The sequence below is a fragment of the Cyprinodon variegatus genome, unplaced genomic scaffold, assembly GCF_000732505.1.
Source record: "Cyprinodon variegatus isolate N-32 unplaced genomic scaffold, C_variegatus-1.0 Scaffold597, whole genome shotgun sequence".
NCBI lineage: Eukaryota > Metazoa > Chordata > Actinopteri > Cyprinodontiformes > Cyprinodontidae > Cyprinodon > Cyprinodon variegatus.
This window is the reverse complement of record NW_015151050.1, coordinates 367,997-387,625: the sequence shown is the minus strand read 5'-3', so window position 1 is coordinate 387,625 and position 19,629 is coordinate 367,997. Positions and strand designations below refer to the sequence as shown.

Below are 19,629 nucleotides of genomic sequence, written 5' to 3'. Positions count from 1 at the left end.
GTATGATTGATATTGTCATTAAGAAATTTTGGCTACGTTTACCCTGCAGCCTGAAATGACCCAAATCCAGTTTTGCTTGCCACTAGCTGACCTGTATAAGATGTTTTTATGAGAGTCTGAACAACACAGATCCGATTTTTTCCAATGCGACCCAGGTCACTTGGCTACGTGGTCCTAATTCCGATACGTATCTGATCTTTTCAACTGCGATCTGTGTCTGAACAGCCAGGTATCCTTCATCCGACCTGTATGTTGTTAATACTTTATGAAGTTCACTATTCTGCGTCTTGTTATTCAGAGGCAGGAAGAAAAACAACAACCATGGCGGACAATAATGGCTAGAGCTCTCTCTCTTTTCAACTTTCTTGAAAAGATTACGTTGCTGCTGTAATCTGGCTCTGGCTCAGGATGGAAAAGAAATGAGGGATTGCACTTCCATAAGCTCACTACTTGTGATGTCATTGCATCCTTTCTTGCATGCTGGACACTTTAATTGTATGAGTGCAATTCACTCATTAAAAGATCAAAGAGGAGATAGCTTTTTCTCATTTCTTGCCCTTTCTTTTTTTCCCTTAAAGTCGTAGGGAAGTCATATTTACATTTCAAATCATTCTGGCTTTAACATGTATATAAATGTATTTTTTACCAGACCATATTATCCCAAAAGTTAGAAAATGTCTATTTAAAAAAAATCCTGTCCTTGAATATGTGGGTTTATTTTATGCAGGCCAGTTAGTTATATGTCAGCTTGTACACCTACATTCGGTCAATCATGTATCAGCACTGAATTTTATTAAAGTACCATGCAAGTTTAATTACAGTATAATGCGCTGTGCGCATACATAACTTTGGTAGACTACGTAACTTATTATATGCTGTGCGTCAGCTCTGCTGTGCCGCCGGTACTTTTTTTTAACAAGTCTGAAAATAAAGTTTGAAACTAATGCATAATCACAGCACAATACTGCGCAGTGTGCAGACATAACTCTGATAGCCTACAGTAGGCCTATGTAACTTGTTCTGTGGGTTGGCTCTGCTGTGCTGCCGGTGCAGCACATAAGGTTTGAAACAAAAGGTTTAATTGAACAACAACATAGAAGATAACTGCATAGGCTACAGAAAATTAAAGCTAGCCTACCTCTGTTTTGTGTTGCGGATCTGCTGCGCCATACTAAGAAATCACTTAACATATTTATTCATGGTTCCTTAGATCAGAGTGTTGTCCAACACCGAGTTCACTTCTTTTTCAAAACGATGTAAAAGGTCAAAGTTTTTTAAACCATCATGCAGGAGACCAGTCTTTCAAATGCAAACTGCATTCCTCATCTCAGCTCTGGAAGACACAACAGTCTCCTGTTCTTCATCCTCCTCCCCTTGTACGCTCCTGTACCTCCGAGCTAGCTAGGCAGAAGCAGAAGCAGATGCCCAGAAAGGAATCATGGCAGTAAAAAAAATAAAATAACTAAAATTAGTTATTGCACATGTTTACATTCATAAAATGGCCATAAATTAACACTATAAGCGGATTTCTTGATTACTTGATTAATTATTTAAACAGCATTTGCATAGAAATGATTCTGTCCCAAGACTTTTGATCTATATAAGCGGTTGATTACTATATCCTTGACCACTATAAGCGGATTCTACTGTATGTAGATATTGAATTGTTATATACACCAACAGCTCGACCCTTCCAGGGAAATAAACAAAACAAGAGTTTTCTTCAGTTTCAGCTGAAATACATATTGGAAAAATGAAATTAATGATTTTCATTATTGTCTCTACTCACTTCAGCACAAATGCTGCTTGTGATGAGGGATACCAGTCAGTAGAGCTCTTGCCTCTGTCGCTCACAGCATGAATCATTTCTGGTAATAGCATCATATTAATGATTAAAAATTAATGATGTAGGTGGTCTAGACAGCTCATCAATTCACCCCCACAAAGAAAGGGATTATGAACAACTGAGCTGTGCAAACTGCTTTGTTGTTGTTGCAGTAACTGAATTTTCTATCCAAAATAAATCTATTGGCTAAATAACATAATAATCTCATTCAGCATTTGGAGGGTTTGGATGTTAATGAATAAGAAATACTAGATTTACAGTAGCACAAGTATCCATTTTAACCTTGGGGAAACAGGTGAAGCTCTACATGCTTCACATTTCGCACACAAAAAATAATAGACTCTAAATAATTCAAAACGCATGAATACACAATATGTAGAGAGCAATCGTTTCACTCCTCTAAGAAACATGACATACAGTGAGGAAAATAAGTATTTGAACAACCTGCTATTTTTGCAAGCTCTCCCACTTAGAAATCATGGAGGAGTCTGAAATTGTCATCATAGGTGCTTGTACATTGTGAGAGAAATAATCTAGAAAACAACAAAGATATTTGAAATCACAATATATGATTTTCTAAATATAAATTTGTATAATACTGCTGTAAAAGAGTATTTGAAGACCTGTCTATCAGCTAGAATTCTGACCCTCAAAGACCTGTTAGTCTGCCTTCAAAATGTCCACCTCCACTCCATTTATTATCCTAAATTAGATGCACCTGATTTAGGTCGTTAGCTGCATAAACACACCTGTCCACCCCATACAATCAATAAGAATCCAACAACTAACATTACCAAGATGAAAGAGCTGTCCAAAGACACTAGAGAAAAAAATGTACACCTCCAAAAGGCTGGAAAGGGCTATGGGGAAATTGCGAAGCAGCTGGATGAAAAAAGGTCCACTGTTAGAGCAATCATTAGAAAATGGAAGAAGCTAAACATGACTTTCAATCTCTCTCAGACTGGGGCTGCATGCAAGATCTCATGTTGTGGGGTCTCAAGGATCCTAATAAAGGTGAGAAATCAGCCCAGAACTACACGAGCTGGTCAGTGACCTGAAAAGAGCTGGCACCACCATTTACAAGGTTGCTGTTGGTAATTCACTAAAGTCTGGTTTATGATCAGAAACCAGGTCTTCTGCGTGTGTCGTAGTTGACGCACAACGCCTTGGACACCACAAACACTATCCCAGACACCGTGCAGAATAATAGTTCATAGCTCTGTGGGATGGTCTGTTGGTTTGCACCCGAAGCCAAAACACGCAGCACCACGGCCAGTCTTTTGTGAACACTCGTGGGTGAACTGTGTGTCGTCCTGCGTTATATGAGGGGTTGTAGACGGCGAACAAGCTCGTCAAACCGACACAAAGACACCCACAATCCTAGCTAGTTCATGTTGTCCCTCTTGTGTTGTAGCGTGAAATAACATAGTGCCGACCATGCTTCAAAATTGGGAATAAATCAAAAACATCTGTGTCATACCTGCGACAAGCTAACTGCGACACACTGCGGCAGGAGTATACAGAGCCCTTAAGACATCATGGTTCGAAATCATGCATGGTTCGGAAGGTTCCCCTGCTTATTTCAGCCCATGTCAAGGCCCGTCTATATTTGCCAATGACCATTTGGAAGATCCAAAGCAGTCATGGGAGAAAGTCATGTGTTCAGATGAGACCAAAATAGAACCTTTTGGTCATAATTCCACTAACCCTGTTTGGAGGAAGAAGAATGATCAGTACCATCCCAAGAACATCATTGCCACTCTGAAGCATGGGGGTGGTAGCATCACGTTTTGAGGTGTTTTTCTGCATATGGGACAGGGTGACTGCTCTGTATTAAGGAAAGGATGTCCAGGGCCATCTATTGCGAGATCTTGGGGAAAAACCTCCTTCCCTCAGTTAGAGCATTGAAGATGGGTCAAGAATGGGTCTTCCAACAGGACAATGACCCGAAGCACACGGCCAGGACCAAGAAGTGGCTCTGGAAGAAGCATATCAAGGTTCTGGTGTGTCCTAGCCACTCTCCAGACCTAAACCAAATCTAAACCAATCTTTGGAGGAAGTTCAAACTCAGTGACAGCCCAGAAACCTCACTGATCAAGAGCAGATCTCTGTGGAGGAGTGGGCCAAAATCCCTTCTGCAGTGGGTGCAAACCTGGTGTAACACTACAGGAAACGTTTGACCTCTGTAATTGCAAACAAAGGCTAATGTACCAAATATTAACATTTATTTTCTCAGGTGTTCAAATATTTATTTGCAGCTGTATCATACAAATAAATTGTTTAAAAAATCATACATTGCTATTTCTGGATTTTTTTTTTTTTTTAGATTATGTCTCTGACAGTGAACATGCACCTACAATGACAGTTTATGATTTCTAAATGGGAGAACTGGCAAAATAGCAGGGTGTAAATAAGTAATTCTTATTTATCTCACTGTAATTTAGCTTTAACCCATGTGCATTCCCAAATGGGGCATAATCTAGTTTCTGTGAGAAATTCATACCCAGGTGAATGAGGTATAGAACACCATGTCTGTGTCATGCTCTCTGTGTTAGAGGTGAACCGTCTCTCTTTGCCAGTGAGGAATTCACACACTGCTGGAGTTCTTTCGTCTCATTCCTCTCCCCTTCACACCTTGCTCCTTACTTGGAATATGTATCTTTACTTTGTTGAAGTCTTGGGTTTGGTTGAAATCTTTAGAGGATATTGTAAAATATCTTGTTTTTTTATGTCAAAATAAAATTGTATTGAAATCACACCTCTTCCTTATCCTGACATTTTCTACTTCTGTCTTACCAGGTGTTTCCTATGGTCTTGGTCTCTGAGGCCTGAGGAGAAACAAGCCAAGCCCAGGCCCCCATGGGACGCCATTTTACCCAGCATGCACTGCTGCTGCTGCAGTGCATGTTGGTCCTACATCTTTGCAGTGTGGCCAGTAGGAGAGGACCGGTGCTACTACCTGAATCTCCCTGCCACAAGACAGAGCACCCCCTGATCCCACATTCAGGTGAGTTATCCAATAAATACATGCCAGGAGAGGTCCGTCCATGACTTACTCTCTTTTGGCACATCATACAGTACAAACAAGTAGCAGTTATTCACCTTCTAAACTTCCAATAAATATGTATCAATATATGATGTTATATGTATTAATATATGATGCAGTTTTAATGTGTAACTACAGCCCTGTGGTTTAGTGCCAAAGCAAAGTTTGCAAAATATATACCTTTATATTGTTAGCCAACTGTTGTGTACTGTACTGTTGCATTTTTTCAGTGTATACCATTTTCAAAAAAGTGATGGAATGGACATGTGAGTAATAAACCACAAAGTTGTGCATTGCGCAACTAACAGAAAACTACTGCTACCCGAATTTTTTATGTTATTAGAAATGTCTTAAAAAAAAAAAAATCCTGTTGTTAAATGATGTTCCATTATTTTGCAGCTTTTTCTATTCCAGTATCTTTATCTCATTAATCGTCTTTGCATACATTGTCTTTTATTTAAATCCTAACATTTGAATATAACACAGTTGCTAGGAGACTTCAACTGTATTACTAAAATGTCTCTGCTTTTTTATAAGTAGACTGATAATCTCAGACAAAGAAGTAGCTTTTTTTATAAAAGGTCATTTATTTCTCGCATTATTTGCACTGTTTATACATTACATTTTGTGACAGGTACACCCTTTATTTATTGCATAGCATTATGTGTCTACCCACACCGAGTTATATCTGTTTCTATGAAAATAAACTAAGGTTGTGTCTGTACTTTGCAATTTGGAAAGGCTCTATATTTTAAGACTAGCCCTTCTTATTGAAATGGTTCATTTACTGCGGCTTCTGACTTCTGGTTTGAAAAAAGGCCTTTAAAATATTTTTTTTTATTCCAAGATTAGGAATAAAATCAACTCACCTTCTGACATTAATATGATTAGTAAAAACAAAAGAAAAAGAAAAACAGAGGGCCTATTGGATGATAAGAAAGGGAAATGTATGTGCACAAAAGTAAATTTTGCCCCACAATTGCCGAAAATACCATTAACCTAAGTGAACATTTTTTTCTTTGTAGCACTATTGCTGCAGCTGGAGCCACAGCTTGGTTGTAGTGTTCAGTGTTAGTGACTTTCTGCAGCATGCTTGCAGCTGCCTCATGTTCAGTGTGAGTTCAGTGTTACAGCGTAGCAGTCTTGTTTTCTTATTAAATCTGTTATTAATTATTTGACCACTTACTGATTCCTCCATTAAGTGATCTTGAACTCTCATCTCAGGGTGGTCAGTTTATCATAAAATATGAAAAAATACTTAGCTTCTTCTGTCCTGACACCTTAGCAGACCAAGCAACCTTGATCTAAATATACAGGTTGTAGTCAAACTGCAAGAGTGTCTGAAGGGATTCACTATCTTCATGGACACAGTAGGCTTATATTTCTCAAAGGTGTGCACAACTTGTTTATACACTGTACCAGGGTTCTATCGTTAGGATTAAGCTAATGTACTGTAGTCTGCAACAGTGCTCCAACCTTGCATCACATACTATATTTGGGGAAATTTATTTTACTCAAAATAAAGCTATCCTAATTTTTAATTTGAAAAGTAGGAAATTTATTAAGAAGGGAAGGTATGCAGTAAACATCCAGTTAAATCTTAAATGCTGTAAGTAGTCTCAGCAGACCCATTAAAAATTTTGTTTCTTGAAATAGGAATATAAAAGTGCCACATCTTTTTGCCATTTTAAACTTATTAGCAAGCCTCATTCTTATAGTAAGTGCCTAGAGAATTATTGAAATTATTGAGATTTTTGTTTGTGAAACATTTAAGGATAACCACATTTTTTTTTGTTCACAATTCTGCTCTATTTTGTATCTTTCACATAACATCCCAATTCAAATACATTAAGTTTTTCTGGTTGCAGCATGACAAAATGCATAAATATTCTTTGGCAAGGCACTATTATTGTTTTAAAACCGTCTCTTAACTTTTATTTTTCTGCTTGCTTGCCCCAATAGATTCTTGGAGACAAAGTGCAGACAGATTCTTCTGTCTGTACTGTCTCCACATTGCTCTGCATTTTTAGGGACTCCATCAGGCTTTGTTTTCTCTATATCTTATCTTATATTGCAATTGTGCAGCTTAACTGCAATAAAATGCAATATGACCCAGTCGACAAACGGTTCTGGTGGCAATCAATTCAGTCCTGTCTACTCCTTACAAAATAGTAAATGTCACTAAGCTGTTTTCATTTCAGCAGAATCTAAGACAGATCGTTCAAAGCTTAGTTTTTGAAACTGACTAGAGGACCTAGGCTAAAGGGTGAGATTCAAATACATGCATAAATTTAATCAATAGAGACATAAGCATTCTCCACTGAAGTCCTGTTTTTTCTCCACTGTTTGTCTTGCCACTCTCTGTCATTAAAAATGTTGAAACTGAATTGGTACTCTACTCTCTTCGTCAACTGAGTGGCAATGATTAGGACTAAATGGCCTGTTATACTCCAGCAGCAGTGTGTCACAGTGAGCTTGTCGCAGATATTTTTTAGTTTTGCCCAATATTGAAACATGGTCTGCGCTATGTTATTCCACGCCACAAAGCAAGAGGGACAATCACTATCTAGCTGTGTGTCTAGATACGGCCGAGTATCTAGGAAGTGGGGGCAAGTTTGTGCGACAACGGAGGGACATGAGGGCGAAAAAGAGCGGGGATCCAGGTGGAAAAAGGGTTCCAGTGTTCTTGCGCCCCTCGCTCTTCTAGCTGGTCCAACTTAACGAGTCGTTTTCCACAATGGTTGCCATAAAAACAAAACAAGCTGGTAAGGTATGAAACAGGAAATGCACATAGAGTAAAGCAGATGTAGATTTGACCAATCAGAGGCCTACTGTCTGCGTCACTTTCTGCGGTCACCTACAATGTTGGAGAGGTGCACCAAAGTGTCTGTGGAGGGGGCGGAGGGACATTGGATTCACTACAACACACGCGCAGACAACCTAGTAACTGTCCAGCTAGTGTGATACATTCCATGATTGTTCTGGATGCAGTTACTGGCTCCAGGTTCAACACCGGTCAGTGATTTTGTGTACCTAATGTTCAAACGGAAAGAAAAAAATAAAACACATAGATATGTACTTACAAGGGCTGAAACAATTAATCGTGATTAATTGATTATTGAAATAATCGTCAACTTAGTAGATGATTAATCGTTAATAGGAGTATAGACTCTAAAACATGCCTTTAGCTGACAGAGCCAACCCACTTAGACCAGTAATTATACCAAGATTGTAAAAAATACATCAACATTTTGCATTTAAGCTATATAAATAAAAAAATTTTGTCCTAAACTCCTCTAGTGGGAAAGTTTTTAGTTTAATTTAATAAAAAGTCTTCTTTTTAGTAATTTAGTAAAAAGTCTTTTTTTAAAGAATCTTTGGCTATCTGATGATTAATTAATTAATCTGAAAAATAATCGAAAGATTAATGGATTTTCAAAAGAATTCGTTGCAGCCCTAGTACTTACTACTGTATAGTGAAAATCTTGTTGCTGTTTGACGTGCTGAAAATGCAAGTAAAGCTATTATCTACAGTAAACTCAAACTGTCTGTGCTGAGTTTAGATAATAGATCTTATAAATTAATATTTATGTAGGCAGAAGTGACTTGTATAAAGACAAATGAGTGTTGAATATCTCTGCATTTGTTTTGTAAAAGTTGCTAAACATTCTTTTATATGAAATGTTTACACAATGATGGCAACAACCAAAAACTCCTTAGGTTTTTGGTTGTTTTCATCATTATTACCAAAGACAAAATAAAATCTTGTCTTTAGTAATAAAAAAATATATATTTATTTTAATCCATTAATCAGAGCCAAGACATTAATTTGCACTGATTAGGAACTGTTTCCTAAATCATGACACATTTACTGTAGCCTGGTAAATGTATTTATAGTAGATACCTGATTAAATCCAGATGTTCAGAATCAACTTCAGATGAGAATCATATCTCAGTGACTCCTTTTAAAATATTCCAACTAAGAAAACATTGAGGTGTTTTATAGTTAACCCACTCTGTGTCTCAGTTGTTTTAAAGCCATTCCTTTCATTACCTAAAACCCTTGAGATTATTCTTTTCTGTTTCTTTTTTCAAAGATTTTAGGACAAAATCTCTTTCATACTTATCCTATCTCTCTCTCTTTTCATTTGAGTTTGTACTTGTTTCTCAATCAGCTCCTTCTTCTCAATGTCCCTTGAAGACCTTGAAGTATCACTGTTGTTCCATTTGTTTTAAACTTATATTCGTTACAGTTTTTTAAAAAGTTAATATCTGCTAAAAATCATATTATTGTTTTAAGTTGTAAGGTCACAGACTTTCAAAGACTGCAGAGATATAGCTTGAGTTTTTTTTTGCAGGGAAAGCACAATAAGTTGAGTCATTACGGAATATCCAGAGATAAACATAGGCGGGAATAATTACACGTATGCAGAATGTCTGTGTGAGGGAGGAGAAACCACTCGTTAAACCTATTATTCTTCTTTGTGAGTCATTGTGCTAGATATAATGTATTATAAGCCTTTGTTGTTCTAAATGTGCAGTGTGAGGCTGCCATGATTCTCCTTTGGCCAAGCTGAGAGAACTACAAACGCATTCAAATACCCTATTGACCATTGGACCCATAAGCTCCCAATCCGCTCAGACAAACATTATCTTTTTTTGACACAAAGACTATATGTTGGCTCTTGGTCACAGAAAAAAAATAAATAAATAATAAAAAATAAAAAATACATAGATTTTTAGAAAGGGTCAATTTGTGGAGTCAATATTTATGATGTCATAAAAAAAATGTTTCTTTCTTTTCTTTGTTGCGATCAGACTTTGATACTTGTTCCTTTGTAAAAATTCATTTTTATCAACAATGTTATTTAAAATTAGCTGATTTGAATGCAGATTCTAAGTGCAAATCATAGACTGTGTAGAGTTTTGGATTAGTCTCCAATCTGCCCCCATGTGATCCAATCTGTAGCTTCTACCATTAAGGAATTCTGCTGTTGAGGTGCTACAACAATTGACATCCTGGGCAGGCCCAGTTTCTGTGGCCCGCCCTCCACTCCACCCTGCTCACAAATTAATAAGCACAGAGGATTAGTTTCACCAAAATTGTTTGACAGCTTAACCAAAGATTGTGTTAAGGCCAGTTCTTAGCTGGTTTTATAAAGTGCATCCCCCAACCACCATAAAAGTCATAATATCACTATAAATTAAAATATTAGAACATTGATAATGACAGAAATGATGGATTTAACGGAAAATAGCACCTGGGGAAACACGTTAATGCAGGGCATTGACCTCCTTTGACTCATTCATGAAAATGTTGCTTTACCAAACAAACAGCAGGAAACTTGAGAGACTATAAGCTTGAGGTATTTTTGGATGGCCATTTCACTTTTTTATTGAGTATTTATTTTTTCAGCATTTAATCTTAGCTAAAACTAATCTAAAAGCTCAACCAATTTTAGAGTTATGAGCAAAGCTTTTACTGTGTCATTGTTTAAAATGTTTTGAGAGTAACATCTTTTAATCTGTTTGCATAAAACTACAGTATGGGACTTTAGGGATTTTAAAGCTGAGTTCGAGGACCATTATGCTAGTTTTTGTACTTGTGCTTGTTTTATTTGTTAGTCACAGATTTTTCCAAAATGAATTGATTGACTGTGCTTGTTTTAAAATACAGTATGTTTCCATTTGAAACCTTTATATAAATACATTGTTTTTTGTTGTCGTTCTAAGATCCTCTAAAAAGCTAATGAGGAGAACAATTATATTGTAAGAATGAGTTTAAAAAAACTAAAACTGGTAAATAGGTAAAATTTAGGCTAAATAGACGTTGTTTCCCATCATCAGAAGCCAAGGTCAGGATTTGCCTGAGCAGTTTCCAGTTTTTTTCTCGTCTGTGTGATTGTGGCCTGACAGTGGAAGGGTGTGCCTCACATGGGCTTGACCCCATTCAGGCTGGTGGTTTTCTGACTTGGCACAACACTTGGCTGAGAGAACTGTAACTGTGGTGTTAGGATGGTGTAGAATAACGACTGCTTTCTGCTTTGTGTGGTGGTTTCAAAAATGCAGGGTTTCAGAGAGGAAAGTTCACTGTATAGTTTGACAGTAGAAGTTCCAGTGGTTACCAAAAGATACAGGTTCTCAATTTCCACAAAAACAGTTGAGCTGTACTGTAATTGTGTATTCTATATGAAGGTCTTCTACAAGTTGCACTTCGGAAAAACCCTTTTTGTGAAATAAATTTATATTGCTATTCCACCTCCGATTGTAAATAGTAATACGTTATTTGAACAAGTGTTCCTACCTGCAAGCCTGAAGAGTTTGTAAATATATAAACTGTGGTCTTAAACAATGTGTTTACAAGCCATGGTAAGGGCCATATCTCCCTGGAGTGTGACGGGTAGACTTGTTTTACAGCCAAACAACAAGCTCAGTTTTTTTTTTTAAATCGTCTCTGAACAGTAGACATTTGGTTTGAAGGAATAGAGAATAAACAAATTGGCTCACAGCAGTCATAAATGCAACAAGCTGCCAGTAGAATCAGGGATACCTTAATTAGACATTTGGGGATGATTCATTTATATTTAGAGGCATCCAAGGTCTTTGAGCTTAATTCCCCCCAACAAAACGACATCCCTCTATTGTTATCCAAGCTTGACTATGTTTTAGCCATATTATATGTAAAATGCTTTAAATTTATAGATTGAAATGTTTTGGGAAAATTACAGGTGCAACGCAAACGGTATTGTGAATCATTTTTGTTTCTCCCAAATAGAAAATATTTGAGGATACTAAGATCCCAGTACGTCAAATTATTTTTCATTTTGCTTAAAATGTTCAACACATTTTTCATTGCAATTCCTGCTGTACTATTTTCAGTAGTTAAAGAAATGTTAGTTAATTGACTTTTCATTCAGTCCAAATGCAACATACTAGCTGAAAAAGTAATCTAATTACCTTTCAAACATTGGTAATACCGTTTTCATAAGCAAACTCTGGAGAGGTTTTTACTGCAGGGAGTGGCAGCAGCAAATTCACATTTACATAGAAAGGTTTAACACTAACCTATTAGATAAACCTGACATGGTCCATATTAATTATTTTAATATAGCTTGCTTAACTAAAAAGCTATCAGGTGTTATTTATTTTGAAATAATAAAGTATATCTGATCAAAATGGATACTGAGTGACTTCAAATACATAATGTTTCTTTGTTTGAATTGCATACACTTGCATAAACTTTAGGTATTGAAATGAATATGCTCATTAGTATTCATTTTGAATAAGTATACGTTATTAATCATAAATACATGAATTTCACGATTATGTATTTAAAGTAAATAGGCTTTATTATTCAATTAAATTCAGTTTATTTATATAGCACTAATTAATAGATGTCATCTCAAGGCACTTTACAATTCAACCAGATCATACAGTCAAATTGATTCAAAATTTTCTAAGAAAAAACAGTTAATTGCATCGACTCATTGGACTCAAAGAAGGCAATCCCTCACATTAAGCATGCTTGCAGCGACAGTGGAGAGGAAAACTCCTATTCAAATGAATATGGATCATGCAAGGTATATTTAATAGGTGTGTGTTCGAAAATTATCAAAAAGAGAACAATGGAAATGTGCTATATGATAAACTTTCATAAATCTTAAAATTAGGGTGAAATATTTCTGGGAATTAATCTCTGGATCTAACATATTGTTCTCTGAAATTCTTAAATTGTTTTTTCTGCAAATAATATTTCTGTACTGTTGCTTATACCTTACTCCTACACAGCAATATTTTCTGCAGATTAGTTCAGATTAGTTTTATTTACTGCACGTCACGTCCTCTTAACTAGACGTGGAAGTAGTGATGCTTTTGTGGACAAAGGAACGATCAGGTTTAATCATTCAGTTAGTGGGTTTTGCAGATCCTAAGTGAACAAAGTAAGAGAAAAAGAGAATATAAAAAGCTCCACTTTCCCTGAAGAACTTGCACTAATTTAGAGGAGGAAAGTATTCCTTAAGGGAATCTACCTTTAAACCCCAGTGCACCAGGTTTGCATTATATAATCCCATCGTTAGCATCATAGGTAGCCAACTGGTCTTTTCTTTGTTTATCTTTAATACACATTTTTTTAAACGGCATACCCCAAACGATGGTTGCGCAAATACTACTGCAGATTCTTCTTTGCTGATATAAGGCAGCGTCTATATATGATCGGCGGACTTGGCATCAAAACTAGTAATCAATAGCAAAAATATAATAAATTCTGGTAGAAAGAAAGGTTAGAACTGGTTCTGACTGATTCTCTATTCTTGATGCCCACTGCAAGCTAAAATCCAAGTCAAATAAGGATAAGACTCGTAAAGGTGCCTAAGAATATCCCAAAGTAAATTCTAACGAAAGGATGTGTACATACGTAGCTAAAGATGCTGGAGAATTTGAAAGCTGACATAGCTTAAGGACAAAACTTCAGCTATTTGGATGCTGAAATAGAACCTTTTTATGGTTGGGAAAAATGTTTGTCTTTCTTAGGTACAGTGACAGATTATTGAACATGTTTGTTCTTTTGGTTCACTGAGGTCTCTAACTTCCTTATTGTTTAATTCAATGAATACTATTTTTTATTGGTTTGGTAGAAATGTTTGTTGTTAAAAACACAGTTTACCTAAATAACTAAATAAGGGATGGATGGAACATTTTATATTATCACTCTTTATCATCATTATCTACATTCATTAATGCATTTGTGGCATTCATGCATGTCTAAGTGGCATTATTTTTTTTATAATTTAAAGCATTCATAAGTGTGATGAACTGAACACACTTAGGAAAAACCCTGAGTGAGGTTATTGTAATTGGTGCATGAAAGCGTTGAAATGTTTTTTTAAGAGGCCAACGAGAATTTGGTCGTCATGTCAGAAGCATGTCTCATAAGTTATGCCTCTAAATACACATAAGGTTTCAAAGGTTTTACTGTGTGCTTATTTGTGGCTTCATGGAGGTTAGTTTTGCATGATTCATTCAATGCCATTTGACCAAAAACCTGCTCCAAAGATGTGATTTTCTGCATGCAAAAATGTATTTGTTTTTTATTCTTGGGATGATATCAATTATTGATATTTGTGTGTGACATTTATAGTGGAATTGCATTTTATGTTTTCTTTATTCAAACCAAGCAGCTATTTGTTCGACCGCTCTTTTCCTCACATCAATCCAAGCAAATCGTTGCCATTCGTGCAGCTCCAAATAAACACCAGACCGCATTACAAGTGGACTGGCTTGTACTGCCACGTGGTACTTTCACCACACACAAAAAAATCCACTCATGTTTCAGAACTGGTTCCACATGTTGCCATTGATGCCAGTCTTCCTTAACTTTGAGTGGGTGCCAAGCTGGAGACTGGCATGCCTTTTGATGCTTGATGTAAATATTCATGCACCTGTTTTAGTTTATTTGGATCAGATGCTGTGTCAGAGTGAGAAATTACAAATGGTGTGTGAGTTATTGGTGGTTTTGTTGTGAGGAGGTGGTAGGAGACAGAGCTTAAGGGGATGAGCTGAAAAGGGGTGCTGATTTCATTTTGGCTCAGAACCCTTGCTGCTCTGTTAGTATTCATCTTAATCCATCTATGTATGTGTCCAAGTGTCTGCAACGGGATCACGCCTTCGTCTTGTCAGCAGCCAATCCCTTGATTCATTCAACATGTTCTCTGTCCCGGCCGTGATGGGATTAAATTATCACATTAATTTAGCCATGCAGATGATGTATATCAACGTAACATGGAAAGCAGAAATGCAACCTGGTAAAGGAGATGGGTATACTGTGAAAATATGTGTGGTTTCCTACCATTTTGTTTCCTCTAGAATATTATGTTTGATATAATAGCTCAAAGAAAATAAAAGTTAAAAACTATTAACATGTTTTTGTAAAAAGGAAAGAAAATATAGTTGTAATTCTGCCACACATCAGAAGTCCAGCAGCTGTACCAGGTACAATCGGATTGACATGAAAAAATGAGACTAGAGAAAGCTCTGTATACTCAGATGGGGAGCCTTGGGAGGGCTCATCTGTTCTGGTTATTAATGTTCATGAATGCTTCCTTGGCCTCTTCATAAAGGCCATAAATCCTTTCAAGGTTGCTTTGGTCAATATAAGGCATTTTGGGTACATTTTTGAAAATATAGAAATAGTCCCCCTTATGTGTCACACACACACACACACACACACACACACACACAGAAAAATGCAAAAAAATAAAAAAAAATAAATAAAAATCAAATTTAAGTTAAAAACATCTAATGCAGAAATTGCTGAGTTGGTGTTCTGAAAATGATTCCATCATCCAAAGGAATTGATGGGCTGGGTAAATATATGCAGCCAACACACTGATACTAACACAGCTCAGCTATTTGTTTAGCAATCTGCAAATCTCATTTTGGAACAGTGGCAAGAGAAAAGATTTATTGTTTTCTAGTTGTGTGTGTGTTTTTTTTTTTTTTTTTTTTTTGCTTTGTTTTGTTGGAAAATATTGGATCTCATTTTATAGGTTCTTACAAGCAAGACAGCCTCATCTGAGTCCAGGACAAAATATAAGGAATTGAGGCCCCACGTGTGGCATATACAAAATATGTTTTTTATTTAATTTTTTTATTTGCTGTATAATTATAGGAAATAACTATCCAATATTGATTGATAAAAAAATATTGATATATGATTTCAAGTTCGCTATGAAGTAAAAATTTTTCTTTGACTGATTAAATAAATTTATTAATTTATTTATTTAGAATGAAAAATACGACTGAAAATAGAACAGAAATATTGTCATTTTTTAATGTATTGAATTTATGGAACTTTTGTTTTCCGCTTTGTTTACCTGCTTCCACTCATAACTGCTCCTATTTATAGACCTCTGCTTGTCTAAAATGGTCAGAATTTTAGCACAAAATATGATGTCCAAAATATTTCTTTAGCAGTTGCTGTTTAGCATTAGAATTGTCTATTTACACACTGCCACCACTCAATCTGATCCTGTCACTAAAGCACTAGATTTGCAGGGTAGTCAGGTCAGTCTAAAGCAAATTAAAACAAGCGCAGGCTCTTACCTATTGCAGTGGTCTTAATTATATCCTCATCTAGCTAAGATGCTCAGCAGATCCCTGAGAGAAGCTGCTGTGTGTGTTGGTGCCAAAAGGGCACTAACAAACTATAATGCAGGCCGCACAGACATTGGGCTGTCTGTAGAGCGATCTAAAGTTAAATGTAGAGTGGAGGATGTTCTTTTTCCAGATGGATCATCAAAATAAGTGGTCTTCCTAATTGTCAATCATTCTGGTGATATGTACATGTATACATAAGGCCATCATCATTTTTTAAAGTAAGCTTGTATGAGCAATGCAGACAGCAACTTTTAAACAGAGCGTGCATAAGGAGTTAGGTGCTTGTGCATGCTCATGCATGTGTTCAATAGGTGTTCCCTCTCTGGAATGGGTATAAGGCTGTACATGTGCATTTTTTTTTACGCGGAGTGGGTGGGTCTTTTCAAAAATGTGCAAAAATTCTCCACTTTACCTTTAAGCTGAATCTGCAGCTTGAGGCGTTTTTCTTAAGTGAAAGCGCCATATCGTAAGTGATGGAGCTGGAAAATTCAGACTCTACCTGCAGCACAGCGAACCTTTTGTATTTAACCAGAGCAGCTTTATGTAAATTTTAAAGAAGCATCTTCAGCAGTCATACCGTTTGGTTGGAATGGGAGGTGGGGATACCCCAATAATACTACTGTGCCAAACTGATATAACATTGGATGAGAAAAAAACTCTAAACAATAAAGATTACTATACTATTTGTATTTCTTTTTTAATCAAAGCAGAAATGCATATCCTTTTCCTTTCATCTGACGGTTAGGCATTGCTTCATGTTGGTCTATATCATAAGTTCACCACATAATGTAGTAGTCTATGCTTATAATGAGACAGCTGGATAATAATAATTGTGTATAGATACTTTTTTAATGTATTACATGGAGACAGACAGCCAAAGCAGTGCACACTTCATTGCCTAGCAAGTCTCCCTTGTAGTCTAGGAGATTTATTGGGGAAAGCTGGGGTTTGTCAAGTGTCGTCTCTCCCTCTGGGGGGTTGTCACAGCTATATTTGTATGCTGAGGATTCTTCTCCATGGGGTTAGAAAAAAAAACAACAACCCCGGTGGAGCAAAAGGATTTGCACATCTGAAAGTTGGTTTCCCCCATGAAAAGAGAAGAGCAATGTCTCTTAAATAAGTAGAGATCTTTGGGGAGAAGAAGGTCATGACCTCCTAGATAGTTTTTTTTTTACCATTGCTAATTCAAATATATTAGCATGATACTTTCAACTTTCTCCTATGTTTTGTTTTGGTACCTTTCACTGGAGAACTGAAAGATAACAAGGGATTGTGCCTTAAGATACATGGCGTCATCTCTTAGCAGACTATTGTTTTGTTACAAGAATTAGGGTTTGGTTCCATTATGTGAGTTAGAGGCGGCAGATGTTCTTTGGAGAATCCTCTTTTTTTTTTCTTTTTTTTTCTCACGCTGCTTGTCTTCGTTTTGAATTCCTTAGAAATCCCACGTTTTTCACTAAAACTGGAAGTGCTCTCTTTGCAGTTGAGGGAGAGAGAGATTTTGAAATGCTGTCTGACAGGTGTGCTTGAAGAAGCAGATAATGTGTTTCGGAGAGGATGTTCAAGCTGTCCTCTCTGTCTGTTCTGGCCCTGAGGGATGGCTTTTGGTAAATAAAAAACAAAACAAATGGTTTGTCTGTAGATAGTTCGAGAATATAGCTTTAAGTGCTTTTACATAATTATTGTCACTACTAAAAACATTACCTTAGGTTATTTTAAGTGGGTAATGGTAGTTTTTAATTCTTATTTAGTTCAAGTTATGCATATACAGTAAGTTATTGTTCCTTATGGAAGTAATACAGACTGGATATTATAACACGAAGTGTCGCTGATTGTTTGACCATGCTCAACTAAAAACCTATCAAGTACCCAGACAGTAGATAGACATTACTTGTCGTTTGAGTTGATTGCTAATGGGTTAATGGGAAAACAGGCATGTCGTGGATAAGATGTCATGTCTGTCTGGGATGTGTCAGTCTCAGTGTTTTCAGGTTCTCCCTCCAGCAGAGGCTGCAAAAAAAAAAAAAAGACTCATCTTCTGTTAAGTTTAAACTAAAAAGAAAACTCCTTAAAAAAGCAGAAAATAAATTGAAAAATGAGAATGAAAAAATAAAATAACCTGACATGAAGTTGGGTGTCCATGGATCACTGTCCTCTTGTGGCTGGAACATTAGCATAACTGTGGGAATGACTAATTTAAAAAATATTAAATTAAAGAATACATAGAAATATTAATCAGTCATTGTTAATAATTAAGATTTGAAGTACTTCATGATGTTTACATCCATATAAATTGTACTGTGATGAATCTTATCTCTAGATAAGTACTTGTACAGTAAGTACACTATAACACAGTCATGTGCAGATAAAAATAGCATCCAGTTGCATGAGCTTGACATCCCACTGAGCTATACATACTGTTTCCACATTTAGATACCACCTTTATTTTATATCTTTCGCTCTGTTTCTCTGCATTCAGCCTAAGCTGACCAATCGTTATATCTTAATGTTTAGCAAAAAATTAGAAGCAAAGAACTTAGAATAGAATTAGACTCACAGCTCAGGTTTTTATATCATCCAGAATTGGCAGAAAGCATTATTCTGTATTTTGATACTAATTAAAAAAAAGTTCATACTCTTTTTTTTTTTTTGTTCATTTTTGAATTGCTAAAATTAGAGAATCTTGAACAAATTTTAATCACTTTAATTAAGAGACAACATACATTTGTGTGGCTATATATTTATATATTTAATGTTTTTTGAAGATCAAAATAAAACAAATGTATTTTAAGCTTTAAAAAATATATTAATATGCAGGCTGTGCACAGATATCAATGATTGTGCTTAGTTGAATGCTGTCTGGACCAATCACAGCATGGTCGGCAGACTCAATGCAACAGAGCAAGTCAGGATTGCAGCTGCAATTGATCAATGTTTTATTGATCCCCTTTATTGCATCCCTAAAGACCTGGTAATATCATTAAACATTCAACAACTAATATTAGCACAGCATTATTAAGTGTTATCAGTATCTTCAAGTGTTTTTCTAGAAAATGTTTTACCTATTACCGAAACCATGTCGGGCTTTCCGAATCCATTACATTTCTAAATGGAGAAAGGTTAAAAGCTCAAGGGAATAAAGTAGAAGTTTACTCTGCTGTTGTACATTCAGCTGTGTTGTTATCCTCTAAGGTTAGCTTGATTTATCTTTTCTCTAATTTTCAAAGTCATCTTAAAGTCAGGTAGAAGGTAATGTTCTGTGGAAATCTTTGTGTGAAAATATAAATGTGTACGAGAGAAACGCCCCACCTGACTGAACCTTTATCGTCATCCCAGGCATCCCCAAACTCGGTCCTCGAGGGCCGCTTTCCTGCAGGTTTTAGAGGTTTCCTTGCTCCAGCACAGCTGATTTTAATTGAAAGCTGATTAACAGGCTTACTGCAATAATTATAATCAGCTGTGCTAAAGCAGGGAAACCTCTAAAACCTGCAGGACAGCGGTCTTTGAGGACCGACTTTGGGGATGCCTGATCCATCCCATCCGCAATGAAGAGTCCTGTTGTTACAGAAAGGATTTAGGT

General features: G+C 36.3%; 1 protein-coding gene across 2 annotated transcripts in view; it reads left to right on the top strand.

Annotated features, from left to right (window-relative positions):
- The window catches only part of sema5a (sema domain, seven thrombospondin repeats (type 1 and type 1-like), transmembrane domain (TM) and short cytoplasmic domain, (semaphorin) 5A), a 186,623-nt gene that overhangs the window by 42,687 nt on the left and 124,307 nt on the right, over positions 1-19,629 (top strand). For both annotated transcript variants that reach the window (XM_015392589.1, XM_015392590.1), the window contains exon 2: positions 4,646-4,853. In XM_015392589.1, coding sequence (XP_015248075.1) covers positions 4,706-4,853 — 148 coding nt within the window. In that variant the 5' untranslated portion in view covers positions 4,646-4,705. The remainder of the gene's footprint in view (positions 1-4,645; positions 4,854-19,629) is intronic.